Source organism: Desmodus rotundus, chromosome 9 (assembly GCF_022682495.2).
Source record: "Desmodus rotundus isolate HL8 chromosome 9, HLdesRot8A.1, whole genome shotgun sequence".
Classification (NCBI taxonomy): Eukaryota; Metazoa; Chordata; class Mammalia; order Chiroptera; family Phyllostomidae; genus Desmodus; species Desmodus rotundus.
This window is the reverse complement of record NC_071395.1, coordinates 87,694,330-87,721,233: the sequence shown is the minus strand read 5'-3', so window position 1 is coordinate 87,721,233 and position 26,904 is coordinate 87,694,330. Positions and strand designations below refer to the sequence as shown.

The window sequence follows — 26,904 nt, the reverse complement described above, 5'->3', positions numbered from 1 at the left end:
TTCACAGGGTTGCAATCCTGTGCTTCTTGTTTCCTGGCACTCTAAAAAGTTTTCTCTGTATTTTGTCCAATTTTCTAGTTGTTTGCTATAGCAGATTAACTACGGTCCCAATTCTTCCACTGTGGTCCAAGTGGAAATCATGAATTTTATTTATGTTTCCAAATGTGTGCCTTTAATTTGAAGTAATATGTAGAGATTTTCAAGCTTGAAAGGTCTGTAAAGATTCTAAATTGAAAAAATTAAAATAAATGAAATATAAGTCTTTATTATGAATTCTCTGAGTCTTTATGTTGATAGGGTACTACATAGTTGCACAGCGACATCTGGCACCATAAGGGGACTCACGGTCTTAGAAGACTCTTCAAATGGATGCCTACAAAGCTCTGGAGGGGAAAATACTGCATAATAATCTGAGCTTTGTGCTATGTTTAAAGAATTTGGGAAGCATCCTTTTTTTAATCCTCTTTATTCAGAAACTTATGCTATTATAATTTAAGGAAAATGATAAGATCTGGGCTTGCCTGAAATAGAAATGTTCTAGAAGACCTTCCTAAATTTCTTCCCTCTAAATCACTGTCCTGAGAATCATGAGTGTCCAAAGTTTCACCGTTAGTGATAGGAAATGGAAAGTAAAGGAGCGAAGGACTTTCTTGAATTATGACATAATGCAAAGTACCCTGCAACAAAAGTAGCGCATTAAGACAATAGCCCTCGGCACCTTTCTGGAAATTGGTTGGTTGGTTCCTTTCCAATAGGATTTTAAACCCAAGGTTTTGATGGGAATTGCATAGAGAAAGTGGACCAACACAGCTGGCTCTTTAACAAGGAAGACCGGCCTGAGGAGGAGGCCCTAGAGAAGCGTGGTGGAGGGCGGAGGGCGTGGCCAAGCACACGTGGGAGCAGTGAGATCGAAACAACAGCAACAGCAAAACAAATCCGCCAGCTTTAAAATTATGAGTTTTTCCTCATCTGTTATTCTACACCTGTTCGGGCCATGCTTAGATGATTATTGAAAACTATTTTTCTATATAATGATAGCTATAAAAATAAGACTTGGATGCAAATAGCTAACCCTAACTTAATTCATGTATGGAAATGAAAAGTAAGTCAATACCATCCTGAGAATAAAGTTATTCCAAAATGCTTTGGGAACAGTTTACATGATACATTAGCTATAAATTATCAACCATGCTCAACTAGAGCATTTTAGATTTATTTCAGAAGTTCAGAAATTCAGGCAGCTGTGACTTAGGTTCAAACATAGAGGAAAAGCCTTGGAGGTTGATATATTATTCAATTATTCAAGAAATTATGCAATTTCTCATTATTCTTCAGAGTATTGACTCTGCTCTATTTAGCTATTGCAAGTTCTAGGATTTCTATGTACCACCATCTGGTCTCATTTTAAACTCATTATTGCTAATTTCGAGTAGACCATAATGCTTCCTGGAGTCCAGGGATTCATACTGTATTCCTCAGTCCCCTTCCACTTTCCCAGACCACTAGTCATATTCTTCCCTCACACCTCAAATCTCCCAACGACCTCCTCCACCACCCTCACGTGAACCTGATGAATCATTCCTTCTTCTTCACGGAGAAGATGGCATTAGTCAGAAGTCCCACCTCTGTTGCTTGGGCTGGTTTACCTGTACTTTCCAGCAAAGGCCATCTCCTCCCCTGTGCTCTAGATCCCAAACCCTCTCCTTCACGCAAGGCCGTGTCTCCAGTAAATCTCTGGTGTCACCTATTTTTGCCTCTCTGCTGGCAGTTCTTTCCCATGAGCCTACACACATGCTGTTCATCTGTCATCTCACAAAAAAACAAAACCAACAAATCAGCCCTTTCTTTACCCCCTTCCCCTGCAGCTTCCAGCCCATTTCTCTCCTTCCCTTTGTGACAAAACTCTGAGCAAATTGTTTGTACCTGCTCCGGTTCCTCTCTCCTGAGCTCCCTCTATCTAGCTTCCACCCTTGCCACTGCTCTAAAACTGCTTCTATTCAAATCGCCAATGTCCTCCACATGCTTAAGCCATATGGTCATTTCTCAGTTCCTCTCTGTACATGACCTCTCTGTAGCATTTGATACAGTGGAATAGTCCTTGAAACGATTTCTCTACTGGGCTTCAGGTTCTGTATTACCCTGATTTCTTTCTCTCTCTGGCCATTGTTTGCTTTCCTTCTCATCTCCAGCCTCCTCACATTTGCAGGCTCAGGGCTCAGTGTACTTGGCCTTCTGTTTTTGTATACACTTGAAGCCTGGAAATCTCATCCAGTAGCATAGTTCTCTATGCCCCTTATACACCGGTGATGTCTGAATGTACTCGTACTTCTAACCTGGACCTCTGCCCTGAACTCCAGACTCAAACAGCCAAAGATTCACTTCAACACCGCATGTCCAATAGGCATCTCCAAGCTTAATGTGCCCAAAACTAATCTTGATCTTCCCCCCAAAACCTGTCCCACCCAGATTTTGATGTAAGGTAACGATGACAACCCATTCATCTAGCTGCCTGGGTGGGAGCTAGAAGTCATCCCTGACTCATTTCTTTTTATCAGGCACAATTGGTTCTACTTTCGTATCTTCCTCAGAATCTGACTGCTTCTCCCCACCTCCTCTGTTACATCCTGGATCTCTTGTGATAGACTGTCCACTGACTTCTGGGCAGGATTCTTGCCCCACACAAGAGCTGCAGTGGTCTCACGAATACTTAGTGAGATCTTACCACTTCCGCACTGAACACTCTTCAGTGACTCTTCACGTCACCCACGTGAAAGCCACATTCCTCAGAGCAGCACACAGCGTCTGTCCCCTCCTGCGCTCAGACCTCATCCGACCCAGGAGACGTTGTGCACCGACCTGGCCCCTCTCTGTGCCTGGAACACGCTGTGCGGTGTGCCTCCACCTCAGGGCCTTTGTCCCGGCTCCCTGTGCCCCAGCTGCTGTCTCCCCAGAGTTTACCGCCTGAGGCTCCCTCCTCGTCGGGTCTTTGCTCACATACCACCTTTTCAGTGAGGCCTTCCCTGACTTCCATATTTTAAAAATTGTAAACTACCCCCTGCCTCTCATCACTTCTCCTCTCTCCTTCCTGTTTTGTCTTCTCCATAGCACTTGTACCGTTTAACATATTATTACTTTTGTAAGTTATTTTGCTTGCTTCCTGGGATAGAAGTTCTATAAAGGCAGGGAGAGGTTTTGGTCTGCTTTGGTCAGTGCGCTTGTCGCAGTTGCCTGGAATGGATGAAGGAGTGGGATAATTAGCTGTGGAGGAACTTTCCTGAGCCTGTGGGGTTCCGGGCTGGCTAGCCCCAGATGCAGGAAGAGTAGCTGCCCCCGAGACACTGGCTGTCCTGCACCAACCAGCAGCTCTGACTCCGACTGTTCTAGGGGGGAAAGTAGCTTAATCTTTATGACACTATAGTTGTTTTTTTTTTTTCCTAGTGAGTAAATATTTTTAAAGCACTTAGAACAGTGCCTGGCACATGGTAAGAGCTCTGTATTTATTAAATAAGCAATACATACTTTATTAAGCATTTTGTGATTTAAAAATATCGGCAGAATGTGAACCAAGACAAATAAACCTCAAGAGGTTCAGAGTGGCTTTAATTCTATTAATTATAGAGCCAGAATAGAGTCTGATGGCTTAGTAGAAAAAAAATAGCAACTGTCACATGTCCTCTCTGTTCTGGGAAAAACAAAACTACCCAGTGTACTCAAAGGGATTATAGATACAGTGAGATTTATTAAATAAACTCTAAAGAATTGCTTTTGAACTTAAGTCCATAAAACATATGGCTATTGTGTTAGTCAGCTTGGCTTCTATAACAAAGCACCATAAACTGGGTGGCTTATCGAGAACAATTTATTCCTGACAGTCCCGGAGGCTGGAAGTCTGAGATCAGGGTGCCAGCACGGTCAAGTTCTGATGAGAGCCCTCTTCTGGGCCGCAGACTGCCGTCTTCTTCTGTCTGCACAGGACAGAAAGATTGCTATGTCTCTGGCCTCTTGTAAGGGCACTAATTCCATTCATGAGGGCTCCCCCGCCATGACCTAGTCACCTCAAAGGCCTCACTTCCCAATACCATACATTGAGATTAGGGTTTCAACCTACAGGGGTAGGCAAAAGTAGATTTATAGTTGTAGTACAAATAAACATTACAATACTTAATAAATAATAATATGAGAATAAACTCTGTTTCATGTACTCCCAACTGTATTAATTTATTCCATGTCTGCCCTGACCTCTACCTGGCTTCCTCTCTGGAGAGATGAAATGAGAGAGGGACCCAGGTACGGCTGAGAGCAAAAATGGAAACAGAACTCTGCAAAAGTCAGTATCCTGACCACCGAGCTGCTCTCCCGAAAACGCGAGCGGCCAGATCCCTGCTGCCAGGCAGCTCAGGGCAAAGCGGTCCGGAGGAATGTCTGGTCGCATACTGGCATGGGAGAGCCCGGGCCCCTGTGTGACACCCTGTGATGACATGCACCTATCCCCAAGCCTGCCCATGTTAACAGGTCTCACTTTAAATTAGAAAGAACCCCAAAGATCAGCAGACAATTCAGGAAAGTATCTAAAGTGAAAATTGGAGACCACACCAGGCTGGCAGAGCAAATAAAAAAGAGGAACTCAGAAAAACATAGGCATTCTAGAAAGCAGAAAAAAAATTTAAGTGTGTGTGTGTATAGATGCAGACATATAAATGTGTTGGTAAACATGATGTTAATAGCCTGAGGAGAAGTAGGTTTGTACTGAGAGGCAGTGTGTGACTTGCTCTAGCTGGTAAAACACCCATGCTCTACTGCATGGGATTGAGTCCTGGCTCTACTACTTCCTAGCTGTGTGATGCTGGGCAAGTTACTTAACCTCTCTGTACCTCAGTTTCCTCACCTCTAAAAAGGGGAGTGATGAAGCTGTGTAGAAAACAAAACTACAAGTTCAGAAAACTCTACAAAAGATTGGAAAGACAAATGGAAAAGAGAAACAATGCTAAACCTGAGAGGTCCAACAATCACAGCTGCAGAGAGAGAGACAGAGAGAGAGAGACAGATCGAGGGAAAAAGAGGAAATTATGAGAGTGGTGAGCCAAACCTCCTTTAGAGACAAAGGACAAGCTCAGATTGAAAGCATCTACTTAGTGCCTGCACAATGGAGTGGGAAAACAGCCCAGTCTAGGGCATGTCACTCACACTTCCAAATGCTCGAGATAAAGGGAGGATCCCAAAGGCGTCCAGAGAGCAGGAAAGCAGGTCACATAACAAAAGATCGCCACTCGAGTGGCAAAGGGTATAATCGAGTTCTACGTGCACTTATTCTGGCAAGCCACTCTACTCCAGGACATAAATATTGTTTGATTTAGATATATTTGTCACTTCAAAAAATAGTTCTTGTGTGTTAGGCAGAATGGGGGCTCAACTCTGCTCAGTGAATCCAAAAATCTCCTATGTGCTGCTGTCCAGGAACATCTATTTCTTTCCTTTTTAAACTAAGGGAAAGACTATTACATTTCCCCCTGCTCCAGTTCCCTCTCCCCCTCTTCCTTTTCCTGTTCCTGTCTTTTGTTTCCTCTCCCCTTCCCCACTTTACCTGCTGAGCCCTCACACTTGTGCTGTGTCTATTTCTGTCTCTCCTCCCTTTCTCTCTCTCTCCACAGAAGTCTGTGTTTGCCTAATAATTGGCAGGAGAGATCTTTTTTTTTTTTTTTGCTTTTGCTTTTTGCTTTTTAAGTGATGAATAGTTGGCGTTAGATCAAAGACAAACCCTGTGGTTTTCTGCTGCTCCAAGAGGGCGGGGCAGCGGGCAGCCGTCCCAGCTGCTGGTGACAGGCATGGGGAAGAGACACCACGCTCACAGGTCACTGTGTATGTGTTCACGTGCGTATGTTTTTCAGGCCAACAGCAGACTGAAGCAGATCGAGAAGGAATATCTTCAGAAGCTTGCCAAATCTTCTCAGGTAAGAGCATTCAAAGAAAAAAGCAGAACCAAAACAAACAAGAAACTTGTACATAAAAGCATTTGTATTCTAGAGTTACACTTAATTCTCTGCAGTTTTTCATGGTTCAGTATCATATTTTTGATGGGAAAATGGATAAATAGTATATGCTTTTATTATATTTTGTTAAAAATTTTTAATGGAGCCATTTGAACACACACTCACATGTTGTAAAACCAGCCTGTGCACTAGAACAAGTCCAGGCTGAAACATATTTCACCAGGGCGGGAGATACACGCCTACATTTGTGATGTGAGCAGCTTGATACCATCTGTGCTTTTTTGCAGTATTCCATTTTGCTGCACTTAAAGACGGCTTAACAGCAAAATTCAAAATGACAAATATCTGCATTAAATTAGCAGCTCAAGTGTTGACTCCTTTTGGGAAAAGGAGGAATTATAAGTCCCTATACTCGTATCTCGCTGTATGTTGGTCCTATTGTGGTTTTAGTATAGAAAGGCCAATCAATGAGTGCTTCTCTCTACTTGACATGATGCTCAGAGCACTTTCTCCGCATACGTTGTTATAATGGTGCCCTACAGTATCATCAAAAGGGTCCCGAGCGTACCTTAGTTGTAGGAAAAACTCTAAATAAATGCTCATTTCCATTTTACAGATGGATAGATTAACCCGTTTAATTTTATGGGCATCATAACGAATGACTTTTTAAATCAATGTTTCTTAGTATTTTGGCATGTATACAGCAATATGAGGTAGTAGACTGAAATTCATGTACCATTTTATGAGTTACCACACGGTGGTAGTGACAACACAACAACAAAACAATAATAAAACAGAGCACTTATGGGACCCTAACCATACTGACTTGCTCTGTCTTCACCCATGGTAGCTCTGAGGTTAGGAACTGTCATTGGCCCCATTCTTCCAGGTGAGATAACTAAGGCTCGGGAAGGCGAGGGCACACAGTTTGCAAGTGGCCAAGCCAGGACCCAGCCTGGACCTGACTTTGGAATGGAAGCTCTCAACCTTGACTCCCGCAGCCTGGCCCAACCCCTCACATTTTTAATATTGTAAAACTTTGGTGATAATGATCGTGTAATTTCTTAGATTCTATAATTATTTTGAAAATGTGCATATTTTATGTAAATTTAAATTAATTTTAATTTATAAATTTAATTTATATGTAATTTATAGGAAGTCAAAAAGTCTTCAAGGGAAGAATCGTATGTGTTTCTTTAAAAAGATGGCAATTGTCTTGATGGCCTTTATTCCAGACCTTCCTTGAGGAAGAAACATGGGGAATGTCCTTTCCAATCCACTGAGAAAAGTTCTTATAGCCAAAAGAAATCTTACTTCTCCAAAAGTTAAAGTTTAAACTGAAGCACGAAAAATGCCCAGCTGGCACGGCCTTCCATGCTGCCGCTTGGCGCTTTACGTTGAACGGGGGAGGCAGACCGAAAGTGAGATGTAAGATAGCTCACACACATGCTTAAACAATGGGAGTGTAAACAGGAGCGTTTAAGTTTATCTAAAGGGAAGTATGAAGAAGGCTGATTAGTTCATATTAAAGCAAATTAAATGTAAGTTAGTGCGGAAGAAAGCCTAAGCCGTAGAGAGGATCTGAATTTGAGGACCAGCCCTACCACTCACACGACCTTGAGCGAGTGACCTGCCCTCTCTGGAATTCAGTTTCCTCATTTATAAATTGGGGGAGTAATACTTACCTCATAGGATAGTTTTAAGTATTAAGTAACACAATGCCAAAAAAGTGCTTACTACAAAGTCTAGTGCCTAGTAAAGCATTTCATAACTGTTAGCTCTTGCAATAGCAGTACTAACATTGCAATAGAGAAAGGAAAGAAGGGAACAGAGAATGAGAAAGGTGTGGGAAAAGCAAAAAATTATTTCTTTTTAATTCATGTATTTTGGGGTATTTAAGAATTGATTTAAAAAAATCTCCTTCCAAAATTTGAAGAGGGAAAGGGTTGCTAAATATTTTCTCAAGACATGGAGATGGAGGAGGAAGAGGTGGAGGAGGAGGAAAAACCAACTGGTAACGACTATCATGTGCTATAACCCTCCCCTCATAAATGAAAGGACAGTACAACACCAAAACAGAAAAACGTCTTAGAAAGGGCCTAATAGTGTAAAAAGGTCGTCCATCCGTCTCATCAAAGGCAGGAGGACGGTCTTACATGGAGAATGTTCCGTTTGCTCCCCCCCGCCCCCGTATATATGAGAAACACTGGTTGGCAATCCAGTCAGTTCAGAGAAACAGATGATTTAAAAATAAACATTATAAAACAAAACCATGGGTTGAGTTTTTCTGTTTTCTAGTTTTAGTTGACTGGATTCTCTAATTCAATATCGAAGCCGAGGAGATTGCCAGGAGCAAAGTTGCATAACTGTTTATTAAGTTTTTTAAAATCTTTCCAAAAAGGAGTAGTAAGATGAATGCATTAGTAATGAATGCACTGGTACCCAGGAGATCACCGGTTAAATTTGGAAAATATTTTAAGTATTTTCCTCCCTTAAAGGAAGTTTCTTAATCTTTAAGATTTTATCAAGCCGTTAGGACCTAACAGACCATGGCATGTTAGGTCCTCACCAAACCCTTGGCATGCCCAGGACTGCGCCCCCTGAGATTCTCAACATTCGCCTGGACAGCAACGTTGCCATCCTCTCTGGGCACACTCCCAAATATCATTCCGTCTGAATCACATATTTATTCTTTTGATCTTAATATTACATATTAACCTTGCCTTTTCTAGTTTAATGCGGTTTTCCCCCACTCAACTGACTGGCTTGGTGGCCATTTGTCAAAGAAAGAGGTTGCCGTCTGCGGGGGGCGGGGGGGTGCAGCAGACTAATAATGCTGGGATGCCAGCAGCCCGCCCACTGCCTGGGGACCAGCCTTCCCACCGCCCCACGAGTGTGTGGGACACGTTCGTTCCCACACCCCCAGTGCAGATTAGTGCCTGGGCATGTTCCACATGTCCCACACACCCCAGCCTCCAGGTCCCTCTCCAGGGTGACAACCTAGAATGCAAAAGGTGTCATGGGGCCACTCTTCCACTTATTTTCTGAGGATCTAGTATTTCACTGAACCTTCCCAAGCATGCCTTGTCTTGTCTATTGTATGTTAAAGAAGAGCCTTATAAAAATCTCAAAGTGTGCTATTCTCTCAAAAACAGTAGAGTGAGTTAAAGATAAAAATCTTAACCTCTATTTACAATCTTGTTATTTTTGGGACCTAGTAAGACCACTAACATTTATGCAAAGTATAATTGCTTAACAATAATAATTAACTACTACAGCTTTCATGGGCTAAGTTGCTTATAGTTTCAGCCCCAAATAGCTCTTCTTTTGCTCTCCAAAATATTAATTTTTAATACTCATCTGCAAATGTTCTAATCCACTTCTTTCTCTGAAGCTAATACAGGGTAAACATTTAGTTGAATGGTGGCATTTTGTTCTAAGTTTTTTAAAATTATGATTCAACCAAAACTGGTGGGATTTGATTATAATTGTATAGATTAGTTTTCATTTTTTCTCAGAAACTTTTTACATTATTAGTCTATGAAAGTCTGGATTACCTCAATATACTATTTCAGGTAATTTTTTAAAATTTACTGTGATTTATAGTTCCATTACTTACATACTTATTGAGTCCAAGTTATGTGCATTGAGCTAAGGGGGAGATAGTCTGTTCTCTTATACTCTGTGTCTACAACCAAGCGAGTGTTGTTCTTTACCTTATTAACCTAGTTAGTGTGATTATTTCTCCGTCTTAAAGTAAATCTTAAATCAGTTTTTAAAAATTACCAATATTTGAGTTACATCTCTGTATCCACCTTATCAGTCTATCAACCAATTCATCTCTTTACCCAAGGTGTTTCACCTGAAGTGTGTGATACTCTTCCTATATCATTCTCATAAGCTTTTAAATTAACTTTCTGCCCTGGCAGGTGTGACTCAGTGGATTGAGCGCCGCCTGCAAACCCAAAGGTCACCAGTTCAATTCCCAGTCAGGACACATGCCTGGGTTGTGGGCTGCTGGGTCCCTAGATGGGGGTGTACGGGACGCAACTGATTGATGTATCTCTTGCAAATATCAATGTTTATCTCCCTCTCTTCCTCTCTCCCTTCCCCTCTCTCTAAAATAAATAAAATCTTTTAAAAATAAATTAATTAACTTTCCCAAGGTAATCTTATTTTTTCCCCCAAAGAATCTCATTATTCCCTCAAAGAATGAAAGGTTTCATTTTCCACTCAAAAGCCAGGATGCTTTCCTCAGGCCATCCTGGACTTTGCTAGTAGTTCCTCCCAAAACCTACATTTATTTCTTCTTCACGTACTCTTGTCATAAATCTTCTGAAAGTGAGAGATCCCTCTTTCATGCCCTTGTGGTCATTTGAAGAACCCCCAGATATCTTCAGTCAGTTCTAAAGCTAATCTAAATCTTACTATTTTTTAAAGAAATGAAATTACTTTGTACTTAAAAAATACATTGCATGATTGTGGGGATGGATATATGAATCTATACATGTGATAAGATTGCGTAGAACCAACATGCACATATACACACACCAAAAACACAATGAACACGTTACAGAACTAAATTCACCACTTCTGCAAAGCTGTGGTTTACTCAGCTTGAAACACTGTAATAGTCATTGAAAGAGTAAGTTATTTTTGCTATTTGGCTGCGTGTTCTTGTAAAATACCAACCCTAAGTTTCATGTCGGACCAGGAAAATCTGGCTCTTTCTTATCTCTGGCTCCTCTTACTCTGTAGCTGGGAGCGAGTTGATTGTGCTGTGCTTCAGTTTTTGACATTTACTATAAAAATTTAACCTTCTGTGCTTCATAGCTGTGCTATAAGAATTAATGGAATTGATGCCAGCATGGAAACATTTAATCTAAATTCAAAAAACAGATGAAAACATCTTCATTCTCAGTAAATGAATTCCTCTGCTCACAGCAGAAGGTTCAAGTTTGCGTTTAAAGATGTGACCACACTGCTGTTGTGTATTTTGTCATTTATTTCACAAATGTCTTAATATTTGATTAGTTCAAAGTCTAGTTGTTAAACTTTGTTTACAGTGAGTTAGTTTCCTTCTGAAAGCATAAATACTCTTTATTTATTGTAAATGTGCTATTATTTCTGTCAGTGGTAATAATTAACATTTCTATAGGACTTGGCTTCCGGAAGACTCCAGAAATTTTCTGTTATTGCCATATAATGCTGTATCTAGTTCTGTCATTGAATCGTAGTTGGAAAAACTGAGTTTCAAGGAAGAAGACTAACTTGTCCAATGTTTCTCGTCAACCAGCCCTCCTGCCATAGAACCGATAGAATTAGACTCTACCCCAGGACTATGGATCTTTCTTTTGTTAGAAGAAACCACCATTTCCTCCTTTTAAAAAGCCATCACTGTTGAATTGGAAAGGAAGTGGATGCATGGAAACCAAAGGAAGAGCAATGCTGTCAGGCAGCCCATTGCATTCAGATCCCTGGGCCGCAGGGTTACTTTGAGAACTGGGAGGGAACCCTGTCACAGAACCAGTTCTCAAGGGTAGAGAATACTCCAGCAGGCTCTGAAATGACACCATTTGGGTCAAAATAAACTGGTATGGACGTATCATCACTTAGGAAGAGAGCAGCCCGTTTGGAACTGTGTCATCCTAAACTTCTCTTCGATACTGAGACCTTGATCACCGCAGGCGAGTGTGAGGAACGAATTAGGGCGGCCGTTGGTCTGACTGCGTGGTTCAGATCCTGCCTGGCCTTGGTTGGGCGTCATCTTCAACAATGTAAAATATGTGGTCTCTTTCTGCGCCTTGTTTCTCCATTGAGAAAAGATGGGTGGTAATAATGCTTGCCTCTATCGGAACTTACAGTGCTTAGCACAGTGCACAAGTGTTCATGAACACTCAAAAATTACTGCGTAGAATTAGGTAACTATGAAGAATGCACTCTGTTCATTATTTTCTTTGGCTATATTATGGTTCAAAGTATTAGGAAAGGCAAACTAGCTTTTTCTATTCTAGTAAATACATTTCTCAGTAAAGTAAAATCTGACGCACTTCATATTTTTGAGATCACAGATGTTCTTTCTGTTGATGAGTAAATATTGTGGAATGTTATCGTGAAAATGTCTTCCAAATATATTTGGTTCAGCAGTTGTTCACCATTCACAGTTTTATTACAGTCTTTTATGGGGTGGAATGTCATGCATTAGAGTGCGTGATATGTTAATTGAAAATGTTTAGTTTGTGGAATAGAGTTTTGCCAAACCCATTCTTCTGTTAAGCATAACTGCATATGAAATAGACGCCTCTTGCCGAAGAATGTGAAGTTACAGCATGCTGTTTTCATTTTAGACCATAGCTGAGCTCCAGACAGCCATTTCCTCTCTGAGAGAAGAGAACAGCCGGCAGCAGCTAGCGGCCGAGAGGCGGCTGCAGGATGTTGCACAGAAGTTTGAAGATGAGAAGCAGCAGCTGATTAGAGATAATGACCGAGCAATCAAGGTAATCGGAAGACTTCAGTAACCAGTGGTACCAGCTGCTTCGGTGCAATTAAAAAGAGGGCTGAAATCCCAGCAGCGGGCAGAGGAGTGCAGGTATCTGGCTCGTTCACAGAGCCGGCAGTAACTCCATTCACTGGCCTCTACCTTTGATGTATCCAGTGACTCAGGCCCACTTCCCTTTCAGAGATCACATGCCAGCATAAAGAGTCATTTTTGGCAAGCCCAGTCCATTCACAGTGAACAAATATTTGAAAAATACCTGGTCCTCTTTCTTGAAAACCACTTTGGAACTGTCTCTTGAAATTAGAATGACTCTTTCAGCCCAAGACTGCTGGCTAATAAATTCAGAAGTCAGCTTCCAATTCACATTCTATTCTTTGCCCAAATCCTTTCATTATGTATTCTCATAATGAGAAATAACCTGTTTGAGGTTTGGAATGCCAACTATTCGCTGTGCTTTGACATTGTACAGGATGGATGTGTTGCTGCTGAGAGCCTAGGTTGTTTCCAAATGGCTTCAGAGAGTCACACTTTTAATAGCAACAGAAAATTCCCTGGACCCTGATTCTTGAGGTGATAGGCAGTTAGATCTCAAAGTGGTTTTTTCTTGGCTTCATGGTGAATATTACTGTAAGTGTCTGCCTCCTGCGGTGTTGAATCTGTGAGGATAAGCATCTGGAAACCTTTATAAATAAGATTTAAAAAGAACAAAAAAAAATTTCAAAGAATTCCCAGCAAAAGATTATTTTTCAGTGATTTTACTTTGTTATAACAATGCTTAAAGCAGTTAGAGTAATCATAAAAAGCAAAGAAAAATAAAGGAAACATTTGGGTTTTATCACTGCCCTTTTCTGCCTAACCCCCATGTTGCTTTCTATAGCTTATTGTAGGCAATCTGAATAATTTAGGGAAAAGTTAGCGTTCAGGTAAGTTGTGTGTATATATAGCCTGTAAGATTCATAATATGCCCTTGAAGCCTGGGCAACACTGAACAGAACAAAAAAACCTTAAGATCTGGACAAAACCTTGGGGGCCATTACATCCAGCCTCCTCACTTCAGAGGAAAGGACTTATTTTGTTATTAATGAGATTTTTCCCTATATATTTCCATCTGTGAGTTTTTTCTTTTCCCCTACACATGATGTGAGACAAAAAGATGTTTCCTTTTTATATTCTGGTAACTTAAAGAAATCTTTGAAGCCCTTTTCATTTATAAATGCACAGGAAGTACTCATCGATCTGTATAACTTTTTGTTTCACATGAGCTCAGTTGAACAGTGTTTAAATTCTCTTAGTTATATAAAACTTTTATTTTAAGTGAGTTTCTTTTCCAGTGATGTCCAAATTCCAAGTGGTAAGTAATTTCCAAATTTTATTTTATTTATTAAATTATTTTTTATTGATTATGCTGTTACAGTTGTCCCAATTTTTCCCCCTTTGCCCCACTCCCTCAAGCCATCCCCACACCATTGTTCATGCCCATGTACCTACTACTACTGTAGGTGTCCTGTAAGGTCTAGTGGCATGGCCTCCCCTGTCACTCAAGCTGGGTACTCGAGGTGCACCCTTCCCGTGGGCTGAGTGCACCCTCCTCTTGTAATTGAGCCTTGATTGCTATTGGAAGATCAATGGGAGGGATTTGCCCAGGCCAGACAGCTGCAAGGACTGGCTGTGACTATGTACCACCAACCTGCACCCTCCGTGGCGGATCAGCTGTACAGGGACAGGGTGGAGCTTCAACATGTCTGTAGTTGTCCACTGGGTGTGTAGGCTCTGGGATTTCCCCCATGGTGCAGGGCACGATCAGCCTCCACCTGTGTTCTGCCTGGCACCACCCTGCATGAGTTACAAAGCAATCTGAGATGTCTGCCACTTATGCCTTGGAGATTCCCAGGCAAAACCAAACTGTGAATCTTGGCTGGCTACTGCTAGTGCTGGGCCTGGGACCAATGAGCAAGAAGTACAAGGGCTAGGGGCTCACTGAAGCTGGTTGTTGCTTGTTTGATAGGATTTAGGAAGAGCCAAGGCCAGCCATTCATATGGAAAAGTCATGGTTAACAGTCTGGGCCCTACAGAGTCTCAAGGGATCTCCAGGGCATGGCAAACAGTGTTAGCCAGGTTAGGTTGATGGAGTCTCAGATATGGCACCCATCTGCCTGCTCTGTGGCTTTGTGGGAAGATGGCTCAGAAAGGGGCAGTGGCCTCTGCCCACCTTTCTATCTGAGAGAAAACTTCCTCTCCTCTCCTCTGCTGCCAGACAATTCAGTTCCTCCCCGTGTGCCACTGGTGCCTTTCAAGCTGTTACCCCAGTGCTGGAGCTCAGAAAGAGTGAATCTGAATAAGTCCATGTGTTGTTTTTTTAAGGGGAACTGCTTAAGACTCCCGAAGTTTCTTCTACCAACTCAATCTCCACTGGTTTTTGTAGCCAGAAGTTATGGGGACTCATCTTCCTGGCACTGGAAACCTAGGCTAGGGGGCCTGATATGGAGCTGGTACTCCTCGCTCACGAGTTAAACCGCCCAAATTTTTATCCACCACATATGGATGTGAGACCAGCCTGTTCTGCATCTTCACCCCTCTTACCAGTCTGAATGGATGTGGTTTCTTTAATTTCAGAGTTGTCAGACTTCCATTCAACTAGATTTCTGATGGTTCTGAGTGATGGTTGTTCTATATTTTAGTTGTAATTTTGGTGTGGTTATGTGAAGAAGCAAACTGAGTTTAGCTATGCTACCATCTTGACCAGAAGTCCCAAATTTTAAATAAATGATTGAATCCCAGTATAAGTAGAGCAAGAAAACATAAACTTACTTCATAACAACATAGTTTTTAGTATTATTTCTTAAAGATTAAAAATATCTTGAAAGAGCCCTGGCCGGTGTGGCTCAGTGCTTGAGTGCTGACCTGAGAATCAAAGGGTCACCAGTTCGATTCCCGGTCTAGGGCACATGCCTGGGTTGCAGGCCAGGTCTCCAGGAGGGGCACACATTGATATTTCCCCCCCCTCTTTCTCCCTCCCATCCCCTCTTTAAAAAATAAATATTTTAAAAAAAATATTTTAATAAATAAATTTAAAAATCTTGAAAGAAATATAATTAATATAACTGCCTATTTTAATTATTGGTTTTTGTCATTTTAATTCATTTACCTGTCAAAAGGGGAAATCATTCTGTCCTAATTACCAACAAAGCATCAAATCGTAAAGGCTGAATTTAAAAAGATATATTAATAATCTCTAAAACATAGGTATCATAGGCCCCTGAATATAATTAAAATTATACTGTAGATAAGATATTGTTCAATTTTGCTTAACTCAGAGTATGTATAAAGTCAATGATGTTTTTGTTTTTTACTAAGCTACATAAGATAATTAAGTCATTAGCATTCTGTCATTCTTCTTGTTTTTCGGGCTATGGCCCATAAAAATCATAGTAGTACTAGCTGATTTTAGTCAGCATGTACTATGTACTAGGCTCTCAGCCAAATATTTTCATTCGTCTCATGTTTCATGATCTCGTTTAAGCCTTTGTAGTAATCTTTACAAAAAAGGGTGTTTCTATCATCCCCATCTTACAAATGGGAAAACTGAGGCTCCGAGGTGTAAATAAGCAGCTCATGGTCATAATGCTCACAAGTGGCAGAGCCAGGTTCAAGTCAAAGTCTTTGTGACTTGAAAGCTTCAGCCATTAGCTATTATTACGCCCTACCTCGGCCTCCACAGTCTGTCTGTGAAAGGGAGTCAGTGGCCAAGTGCATGAATGAACCCAGGTATCTTCACTCCAATGTTATGTTGGCCTGAGTGATAGTAGCACTTTTGCAGAGGTTGTTTGCAATGGACATTCTAATTACATTTGACTGTCTTATACATGTAGATACCTAGATAGATGCAGATACTCAGAGAGACACAGTCACCGTGAGGCTTGTATTCGGTTTTCTGAAAACAAATACCCTTGTCTGCATATGTATTAAAATAAGCTCATATGTGCCCAATATTTTGTAGCATCAAATATTACTGCATTTAAATATTACTATTAAGTGGTCTGTAGAAACAGCGTGCATGCTCATTGTGGAAGGTGCTTCACGCCACTTCCTCGGTTGATGAGGAGCTGAGCTCTCAGCTGGTGATTGAGGACAGAGATGGAGGGTAAATCCAGTACTCCGCCAGGACTCCCAGTGATGTTTCCCTGGATAAATAGGCCTTTGGTTAAAGTAATTCTTTAGAGCAGTGATTTTTCAACCAGTGTGCCGTGCACACTGGTTTCCCAAAAGAATTTGTAAAGCATGCAATACCTGACTAATTAGTCAGGGATACTGACCTCTTTTCCCTTAAATTGTCAAAAAAAAGAAAAAAAATGACAACAGCCAACACAACAATAGCTGTCCAGGATGAATGAATCTAAATTACACCTATTTTTTGGCAGATTGGCAAAATATATATTTTTTGGTGTGCCATAGAATTTTAGAAATTAGCTTACGTATGCCATGAGATGAAAAAGGTTGAAGGTTGCCGCTCTAGAGAAAGATTGATGTATACAGTAGTCTACCAAAACCCGCTGGAAGGGCCGCCGGTCTGGTGTGGTATGTAACTTGATAAAACACCTCTGGAGGATAATTTGGCTGTGCCTCTCATTCCTAAATTGCCTAAGAAACATGCGTAGCCTTTGACGCATTTCCAGAATTTGCCCTAAGATGGCAATTAAAGGGTTGCACTGAGCTTTAACCAGCCAAAAAGATGCGTATTCTAGCATTAATTCGTTTATCCAGTGACTATTTATTGTGCTTGGCATCCACCATGCCAGCATTCTCTCTCCTTTCTATACTTTATTTTTTGCCATAGCTCATAAACTAAGAACTACGCAGTATTTGAAGTGATGTTGGGGAAGGATATATAAGGATATTGAAAATGTTCACAAGATAGTTTTCAACGATAATCCAGTTTACAGAACATAATGTAATATGGGGTCATTTTTGCAAATGAAAGTACATATAAAGAGCAAAAGGACTGGAACTGTGTGTCAAAATTTTACTGGTGGGTATCCCTAAGTGGTAGAATTTGTGGTAATTACCTTTTATCTTAGTGCTATATGTTAAATTATAATATCCCTTTTAAAATAAGAAACAATAAAAGTTGTTTGGTAAAAAAGGAAGAGTCACCAGCCCAAAGGAACCCAGCAGACATTAAGGGAAATGCGATAGCTGAAGCTAACAGCAGGCAGGAGCCTTGCTGTCTAAGAAACAGCAGATGAAGCGAGGTCTTTCACAGAACAGAGTTCCTGGAGTGCAAGAGAGTTATAGCAACAAATGCATTCTTACAAGTAATCTTTTATGCTGTGGTATACCCTAGCTTAAAAAATCGAGAGCAAAAAAATCTGTATTACTTACTCACTGCTTTAGCTCATTTCTTATCTTCAAAGTCAAGCTCCTAGAAAGAACTCTCTGCTGCATAATAAACCACCCCAAAACTTGGTGGTTTAAAGCAGCCACTGTGTTATGGGCCCATAATTCTTTGGATCAGAATTTCGGGCAGGGATGGGCTGGGTGGTTCTTCTGCTCAATGTGTAGCGTTGGCTGGGGCCCCTCATGGGGTTCCATGCAGCAGGGAGCTTGGCTGGGGCTGCAGCATCCAGGGTGGTTCGGGCCCTCTGCATGTGGCCTCGCTGTCTGGGCAGTCAGGTGTTCTGCATGGGAGCTGGTGTCTAAGAGGCCCATACTTCTAAGGCGGTTCCACCACACTGTTGGTCAGACAGGTCCCGGGGCCAGCCCAGAATCAAGGGCAAGGAAGTAGCTACCACCTCTCAGGGGCGGTGTGGCAAAGGTAGTGAGGCCACTTTAAACCTACACAGTCGTCTGTGCTGAACGTCCTGTCTCCTTTTCCTCTTCATTCCTTACCTGTGCAAAAACGGTACAAAGAAGAAAAGTGTGTCCGTGTATCTCTACCGTCCTCCCATCCAGAATCAACATCATTAACTTACATTGTGGCATATTTGCAAACATCTTTTTTTTTTAAAGAAAATCTCAATTGTTTTTATAAAAATGGATAGTGGCATATGCTTATAAAGAACTTAAAATGCAGGGGGACAAAGATAAAAATATTTAAAGTCATCTCAAATCCCATCACCTAGAAATCACCGCCGTAGCTATAAGGCAAACATGGTTTCAGGTATCTTACTATAAGGAAAAAAGACAAGGAAAGCCAGATAAAGTTATGCAATGAGATAATACTCTAGATTCTACATTTTTTGGTTTAGAAAAATCATTTAGATTAATTTTTATACTTAAATTCACCTGCTGAAAGAAACTAGAATAAGAAGGAATTGTTGGACTTTTGGAGAGAATTTGATTTGGGGCTGAAACATGAGTACATTAATATGCTTGGACTCCCCCCATCACCTCTGCTTCCACCTTCTGCCTGGGGTAGTATTATTATTTGTACACCACCCAGATTTATGATATTCATAATTTGTCTTCAATGGTAACCTGCAGCTCATACCCGTGCTATTGGTAACGGACGTGGTGCTTACCACCCAGCCTTTTACCACAGCACCTCCATACCCAAAGTTTTTACTTTGATTTGCTTCTTAATTGGCTGGATTTCATGGTCCAGTAGCTTCTCTAAGACTTACGGTACTGTTTTCCCTGAGCCTTTTCTTGTTTAAGAATATCTGCCAACCAGCCTTTAAGTTTGAATGCCATGCGAGATGGGCACAATATTCCTGTTCACATTTCTTCCCCTGAGAGCTGTAAACACTGCTCAGCTAGCGCTGCATATTGCCGCGGAGGAGGCTGCGCAAAGCTAAGTTCCCTCCATGTAAAAGTTTTGCTTTTTCTGAGGGATTCCTGAAGAAGTCATTCTCATGTAAGTTTAGTAGATGAACCAAGATAAATTCATTAATTAACCAGATACCTCTAAATGTTAAACATCGATATCAGATGTTTCCAAAGCATAATGATTGTCTCCTCACTGTCAGTGAAATGTATTTCTAGTGTCTCTGCATTTCCTCTAACGTGCGGGGAGAGGACGCAGAATTGGAGGTACGTGTGCAGACTGGGGAGTTGACTGCTCTATGTTTCAGGGTTCACACTCAGTAGGACAGGGCATCTTAAATCCATCCCTTTTGTATTATGTCTACCTTTATCTACCTGTTTCTGTGCTTTAGTGCACTTGTGTTAGTTTTTACTGGTATTTACTCACTTCATTTGGTGTTGGCAGAGGGAAATTCGATCTACTATCTGATCTCAGAAGCCTCTTTGACTCCTTCATAACATTTAATAAGAACCTGTGTTAGTCAGCTGTTACCACAATAATGCTCCATGAAAAACAATCCCCCCAAAGCAGGGACTTAGAACAGACATTAATTTCTCCTGCAGTACGTCTGCAGGTCACTGGTGTGGCCCAGGTACAGGCTGTGACTGCTGGGTGTGACTCCAGGTTTCAAACTGGGTTCAGGCCTGCTGTCCACGTCTGCACAGTCTCCTTGGGCTCACGGCCGTCTGAGCTCCCCTCCTCATGGTGGACGACAGGTGTAGGGTAGGAAGGACAGGGAGGTGATATGCCCATGCTAGCGAGAGACCGTGACTACCTGGGAACAACGACTGCACGTGCCACATAAGCAGTCCCTGAAGCTCCCGTAGCTCCCAGACACACTTCCCTAGTCCATCTGCCATCCGAAAACCCTCCTCCCACTCCCATGCCTAGTCTGCCCTTCCTCCTTTGAACACTTAAATGTTGGTATTACTCCAGGCCTGTCCTGTTTCCCCGTGTGCACTACCCCTAGACAGTCTCGTCCTCTCATGTGAGCGTTCATGCAAATGAATTTTGAATTTTCACCTCCACCCGGATGCTGCTTCTGAGCTCTCAGGCCGCAGTTCTAACTACTGCTGCACATCTTCACTTGTCCAGTCCAGAGGCTGCTCACGCTGGACATACCTGAATTTATTTCCCTCCCTCCCTTCCCTTACTCCACCCTGGTCTTCATCTTGTATTGATTTTCTGAATTAAAGTCAGCCACCCAGTTACTCATGCCAGATGGAAGTCCCCTTGAATGAATTCTTCCCCTCCCTCACCTCTCTTCAGTCAATTCCTAGAGCTAGGAATTGCCTAGGTCAATGCCTAAACATCTCCAAACTCACACCCCAGGTCATCATCTTTGCCCTTGCCCATGGCTGTCCCTGCTATGCACGATCACTCAGTTGTTCAGCCCTCTTAAGTCTGTCACACTGTTGATAAGTTGGCCTTTCTAAAACAAATGCGAGCATATGATTTACTTGAAATCCATCACTGTCTTTCCGTCGCCGTCAGGACAGTTTATACTTGTCAGCATGGCATACGAAACACATTGCAGTCGAAACCAGCGGCTATCAAGGTGTTGTCCTCAGACTCCTGTGGGTCTCTGACACCTTCCCAGGTGTCAGATTACTTTTGTAATGACACCAAGATGTCACTTGCCTTTTGCACTGCTTTCACATGTGCGCTGACAGGTGGGTGCAGTTGTGGGGGGTCTGTGCACGCAGCAGGCATGGACACTAAACTCTACCGGCCATTGTTTTCCTCACCATCACGTGCACGTGCTTTTAAAAAAGGAAGTGATAAAATGTACTGCTTTTATTAAGTTGCAACCCTTGAGAATGTATCTTTCTCGTGCGAGGAGGAGGTGCGCACGGAGTCCCTGCGCTGCGCTGAGGTTGGCTGGCGTCTCATGGAAGCGCGGGGCGAGCGTTTGTTTGTGAGCTGCTCCCAGTCACTCGGAAAGAACCGGCAGGCAGACCCCGCTGGGTCAGGTGTGAGCATCTGGCATAAGTTTTCCTGAAATGAAGAAAGCGAGCCTGACACTTCAAGGACAACAACTGCATTGTTGCTAGTGATAAAACTTGAGCTTTTAAGCAAAAATTAGAAAGTTGGAAAATGGGCCATCACTGTAAGCTTGACAGCTCCCCAAAATTTAAAGACTTCTGTGATGAGATCGATGGTATTACTAAGGACGTGAATGGGAAGAAACGGGGAAGAATACCAGAAGTGTATCAACATTTGGAAGATTCATGTAGTTCAGTGAACCAGTGTTTTCCAAATGACCAATACCTGACGTTACAAAATCGTGCATGGGCAGGTCCATTCAAACTACCGAAGATGCCCACGGATTTTAATGTAGTGCTATGCCGACTTCACTGGTAGAGCTTCAGATCCCACATTGCAGCTAACTTTTAAGAAACTACCACTTGTCAGGGTTTGATGTAGGCACGAGGAATATTCACAATTATCTGAAAAGGTTGCTAAAATACCCCTCCCTTTTCCAGTTACCGTATTTTTCAGACTATAAGATGCACTTCCCCCCCAAATTTGGGAGGAAAATGGAGGTATGTCTTTTTTTTTTTTTTTTAAATATATTTATTGATTATGCTATTACAGTTGTCCCATTTCCCCCCCACTCCACTCCATCCTGCCCACCCCCCTCCCTCCCACATTCCCCCCCTATAGTTCATGTCCATAGGTCATACTTATAAGTTCTTTGGTTTCTACATTTCCTACACTATTTTTACCCTCCCCCTGTCTATTTTCCACCTATCATCTATGCTACTTATTCTCTGTACCTTTCCCCCTCTCTCCCCCTCCCACTCCCTTAATGACAACCCTCATGTTCTAGTTGTTTGCCTAGTTTGCTCTCGTTTTTGTTTTATGTGTGGCCGTTAATAACTGTGAGTTTGCTGTCATTTTTACTGTTCCTATTTTTGATCTTCTTTTTCTTAGGTAACTCCCTTTAACATTTCATATAATAAGGGCTTGGTGATGATGAGCTTCTTTAACTTGACCTTATCTGAGAAGCACTTTATCTTCCCTTCCATTCTAAGTGATAGCTTTGCTGGATACAGTAATCTTGGATGTAGATCCTTGCGTTTAATCTTGGGTAATGTAATTATGATGTGCCTTGGTGTGTTCCTCCTTGGGTCCAGCTTCTTTGGGACTCTCTGATCTTCCTGGACTTCCCGGAAGTCTATTTCCTTTGCCACATTAGGGAAGTTCTCCTTCATTATTTGTTCAAATAAGTTTTCAATTTTTTGTTCTTCCTCTTCTCCTTCTGGCACCCCTATAATTCGAATGTTGGAACGTTTCAAGATGTCTGGGAGGTTCCTAAGCCTCTCCTCATTTTTCCAAGTTCTTGTTTCTTCATTCTTTTCTGGTTGGATGTTTGTTTCTTCCTTCTGGTCCACACCATTGATTTGAGTCCCAGTTTCCTTCTCATCACTATTGGTTCCCTGTACATTTTCCTTTGTTTCTCTTAGCATAGGCTTCATTTTTTCATCTGTTTTTCGAATAGATTCAACCAAGTCTGTGAGCATATTGATAACCAGTGCTTTGAACTGTGCATCCGATAGGTTGGCTATCTCTTCGTCGCTTAGTTGTATTTTTTCTGGAGCTTTGAAGTGTTCTGTCATTTGGGCCATTTTTTTTTTTTTTTTTTTTTTTTGTCTTGGCCCGTCTGTTACTTTAAGGGGCGGAGCCTTAGGTGTTCACCAGGGCGGGGTAACGCTGGTCGCTGAGCTGTGACGCTGTACGAGGGGGAGGGGCCGAGTGGGAGCAATGGCGCCAGCCTCACTCTCCTCCGGATTTCCATCCTTCACTCCGCTACCCACAATCAAACTGGGCCACTCTGGTGCTGGTTCCCGAGTAAGTGGGCCTGTGCACACTCTAGGCCCCTGTGGGTCTCTCCAACAACCCCTCCTGTGAGGCTGGGAGTCTCTCCTGCTGCTGCCCCAACCCCCAGGGGCACTTTCAATCAGAGGTTTGAGGCTTTATTTCCTGGAGCTGGAGCCCTGGGTTGCACGGTCTGCTTCTCTGCCCGCCGTTCGTCCGGTTTATCTGTGGGCGAATGTGGTGCCGCAAGGTGCTATCCGCCACTCTGCCTGCCCCACTCTCCGCCTCTCTGAGTCCGGCCCTCTCGGTTTATCTGCGCAGATGTGGGGCCGCAGGGTCTGCTAGTGCTCGGACTGCCTGCGCCATTTGTCCCACACTCCGCCAGTCTCAGTCCCGCCACAGCCACGCGAGTCCTCTCCACCCCGGTGCCCGTCTCCGCCCCTCCTACCAGTCTGGATGAATGGTTATTTTCTATTTTCTTGGTGTTGGTCCCCCTTGCTGTTCGATTCTCTGTCAGTTCTGGTTGTGCGAGGAGGCGCAGTGTGTCTACCTACGCCGCCATCTTGGTTCTCCGGAGGTATGTCTTATAGTCCAAATGTAGCTTACCTGGCTTGCTGGGGTTGGGGAGGTGGCGGTGGAGCGAGGTCACAGGAGGTAGGAGCAGGACCACATTTTTTGCTTCAAAATTTTTTTTTCCTATTTCCCTCCTCTAAAACCTAGGTGCGTCTCATGGTCTGATGTGTCATATAGTCTGAAAAATACGGTACTTGTCTATGTGAGAATAGGTTGTCTCCTATACTTCAGCCAAAGCAACATATTGTGAGAGATTGACTGCAGAAGCAGATCCGAGAATTCAGCTGCCTTCTATTAAGCCAGGCATTACGAAGACTTACAAAAATATAAAACATAGCCACTCTTCTCACTCATTTTTCTGCTTTTGAAGATAGTTTATTTTTATTAAAAATATATCTATATTAGCACATACGGGTTTATTACTATACTGTCATCTTCTCTGTGATGGGTCAGAGTGAGAGGCTCGGGCCAGCTCTGTTCATTCCTCTAGTAAAGTTTTCCCCTCACACACTGCCTCTCCACAGTCCCTCATTCAGAAGCTTGGGGTTGCCTGTGTTGTGTGAATCAGAATCTGCAGGGTCTAGGACGGTGACACGGTACTTGTACTTTGTCCCCAGTGGGATCTGGGACAACATCAGGTACCCAAACACACTAACACAGAGAAATGCATGACTGTCCCCAATAAATGGGACAAACGGAGTATAAACACCCTCACAGCATCAGTCAGGTTTCGTTTCCTCGATAGTTAAAAGCAGCCTTTCAAAAATCATTGGTAGTTCTCAGAGGACTTTCGGATTGCAGATAGGAGGCTGTGAGCTGTGTTTTGGTTAATTGTTTCTCTCACCAACTAGACTCAAAGCTTCCCGCGAGCAAGCACTTAGCACAACATGCAGCTCAGTGGAAGTGCTGTGACCATGCCGAGCAGACAAGTGATGTCCCTCATTAATCAAGGCTCTGAGAACTAATAATGTCACTTCCTTATCGTGTCATTTTATCGATGGCAACGAGCTCGATTATCTTTTGTGATGGTATAGCAGATATGCAAAAAATAACTCAGATCTTGGGTAACAGTGATACGTTTTGCCTGGTCAGGCAGCCTCTAATAGAATGCCCTCCACCTGGTACATGTTATCTGAGAGCATACTTGGTGTGCTCCAGGGGAGGGCCCCAAAAGTCTGTACCCTGAAGCCAAGTTACCCAAATGTTCGTTAGCACTATCCTCTCAATTCATAGAAGTTCACGGGGGGAAACTGCCAGAACTAGTTCTATGGAAAGACAGTGGAACATTCTTCTGGCACCACCGCACCACCAGAGCTAAGCCCTTTCTTTGAAGCTAGTGTATCGAAAGTTCCTCACTGTGAAGCCAGATGTCCAGGCAGAGATTTCATATCAAGGAGAAGTGTTGTAAAATTTTTGCTTGCAGGCATAGAAAAGAGGCTTTAAAGCATTGATGCTTCTCTCCCTTGGCCACTGACTGGAGTTCACAAGAAAAGGTCGGCTGCCAGTAGGACATCTAGAAATCTGGTCTGTGTTACCAAAGGGCTTGGTGGGGGTGGGGAGAATATTTCATAACATTGGGCAATTCTCACTGTGCTAAAAGCTTACAGGAATCCATTTCCCAAAGAAAAAAAGGACAAGCCTCATTGTGGGGTTTTGGGAGCATTGAGAAACAGAAAGAAGCCTCAGCGCCCAGCGTCAAACGGCTTTGTTTGGGACCTGGTCATTATTTAGCTCTGTCTCCCCTGCATGCACCTCCTCAGGGCGCAGAGGGAAGTGGCATTTTCTTTGTGCCCTTCTGAATTAGAATGAATAATGCTAAGAATAGAAATGTATTTTCCATCCCACCCAGGAAGGCTCGCCTGCTCACTCAGAAAGGAAGACAGAGCCATTCAGTCATAGCAGCATAAAGCATAAGTACCATTTTCCAAGAGGAATGCTCTGGGAGATAAGTTTGGGGACAGTGTGGCAGTGAATTATGGCCTTGCTTCCTGGAGCAAGGACAGGCAAAAACAATAAGTGAGCAGAGAAGAAATGAACAAATGATTTTACCTTCCCTCCAGTTCTACTCTCCGGCAAATTTTTATTTTATTTAAAGACTAGTTGAAGATTAATTGTTCAGTGGACAAAATCCTTCAGGCACTATTAAAAATAGTTTTAGCTTCTGGAACACTGCCTTGTATATACCAGGGAGTCATTGGGGTTTGAGGAGTAAATGCATGAGTGACTGCGACGGTGATTAAGAGAGTCCAGGTGAAAACATTCTCCTTCACAATGGCTAGGTGAACGTGCTCTTTAACATCATGGAGTGAGTGTATGTGGTTAGTATTAGCATTACATGGTTCAGAATATGCACTGCTTTGGTTAATCAAATATTGGAATACATAGGGATCTTTAGTTTTTTAGTATTTATAACATCAGCAAATAACTATTTGGAAATATTTTAATGTTTAATGATTATGAACTGTATAAGAAACCATCTCAAAGTCAATATGATGAACATAATGAGCACTGATACATATAACTGTAAGCCTCAACAACCAAAGTTACTGAATGATTACTATGTATATACATAAGTATACTTACATATAATTATATGTATTTATATACATGTGTAAATTCAGGAGCACTGGGTTATAGAGAATCCTAATTATTAAAAGATTTGATAATAATTTAATATATAAAATAATTTTCTTTTTAAAAAAATATTTATTTAAGAGAGAGGGGGAGGGAGGGAGAAAGAGAGGTACAGAAACATTGATCTGAGAGAGAAACATCAATCAGTTGCCTCTCACACATGCCCCTATAGGGGACCAAACCTGCAACCCAGGCATGTGCCCTGACCGGGAATCAAACCGGTGACCTTTTGGACCACGGGCCGACACTTGAGCCACTGAGCCACACCGGCTAGTGCTATATTAAATAATGTTCTGATGTCTTGATTTAATTGGCTGCTTTCCCATTCTCTCTGGCAGAAGCTGGGTTTCTGTTCAGTCTCTGGGGATTCTTGACCATCCTCTCTTTCACCATTTATCAGTGTTGAAGTTCATGCCTCTTCCCTTTAACGATCATGATATTATCTCTTGCTTCTTGGGATTTATCTCTAAAGAATTCAGTACTTTGCTCTTGTCTTCTTATACTCCATCCCCAAACTTCAGCATTGGTGACCACAACACCCAGTAGAGTGCAGGCCGCAGCCTGTGATGGCTTGAGTGAGCTGCCTG

At 42.4% G+C, this 26,904-nt stretch overlaps 1 protein-coding gene across 8 annotated transcripts in view; it reads left to right on the top strand.

Annotated features, from left to right (window-relative positions):
* Positions 1–26,904, top strand: part of CEP112 (centrosomal protein 112) — a 370,586-nt gene that overhangs the window by 225,542 nt on the left and 118,140 nt on the right. For 7 of the 8 annotated variants that reach the window (XR_006653046.2, XM_045182487.3, XM_045182485.3 and 4 more), the window contains 2 exons: positions 5,886–5,948; positions 12,335–12,484. Coding sequence is in view for 7 of the 8 variants with exons in the window: in XM_045182487.3 (XP_045038422.2) it covers positions 5,886–5,948; positions 12,335–12,484 (213 nt within the window). In the remaining variant the exon portion in view is untranslated. The remainder of the gene's footprint in view (positions 1–5,885; positions 5,949–12,334; positions 12,485–26,904) is intronic. The other variant, XM_045182486.3, reaches the window with a different exon arrangement.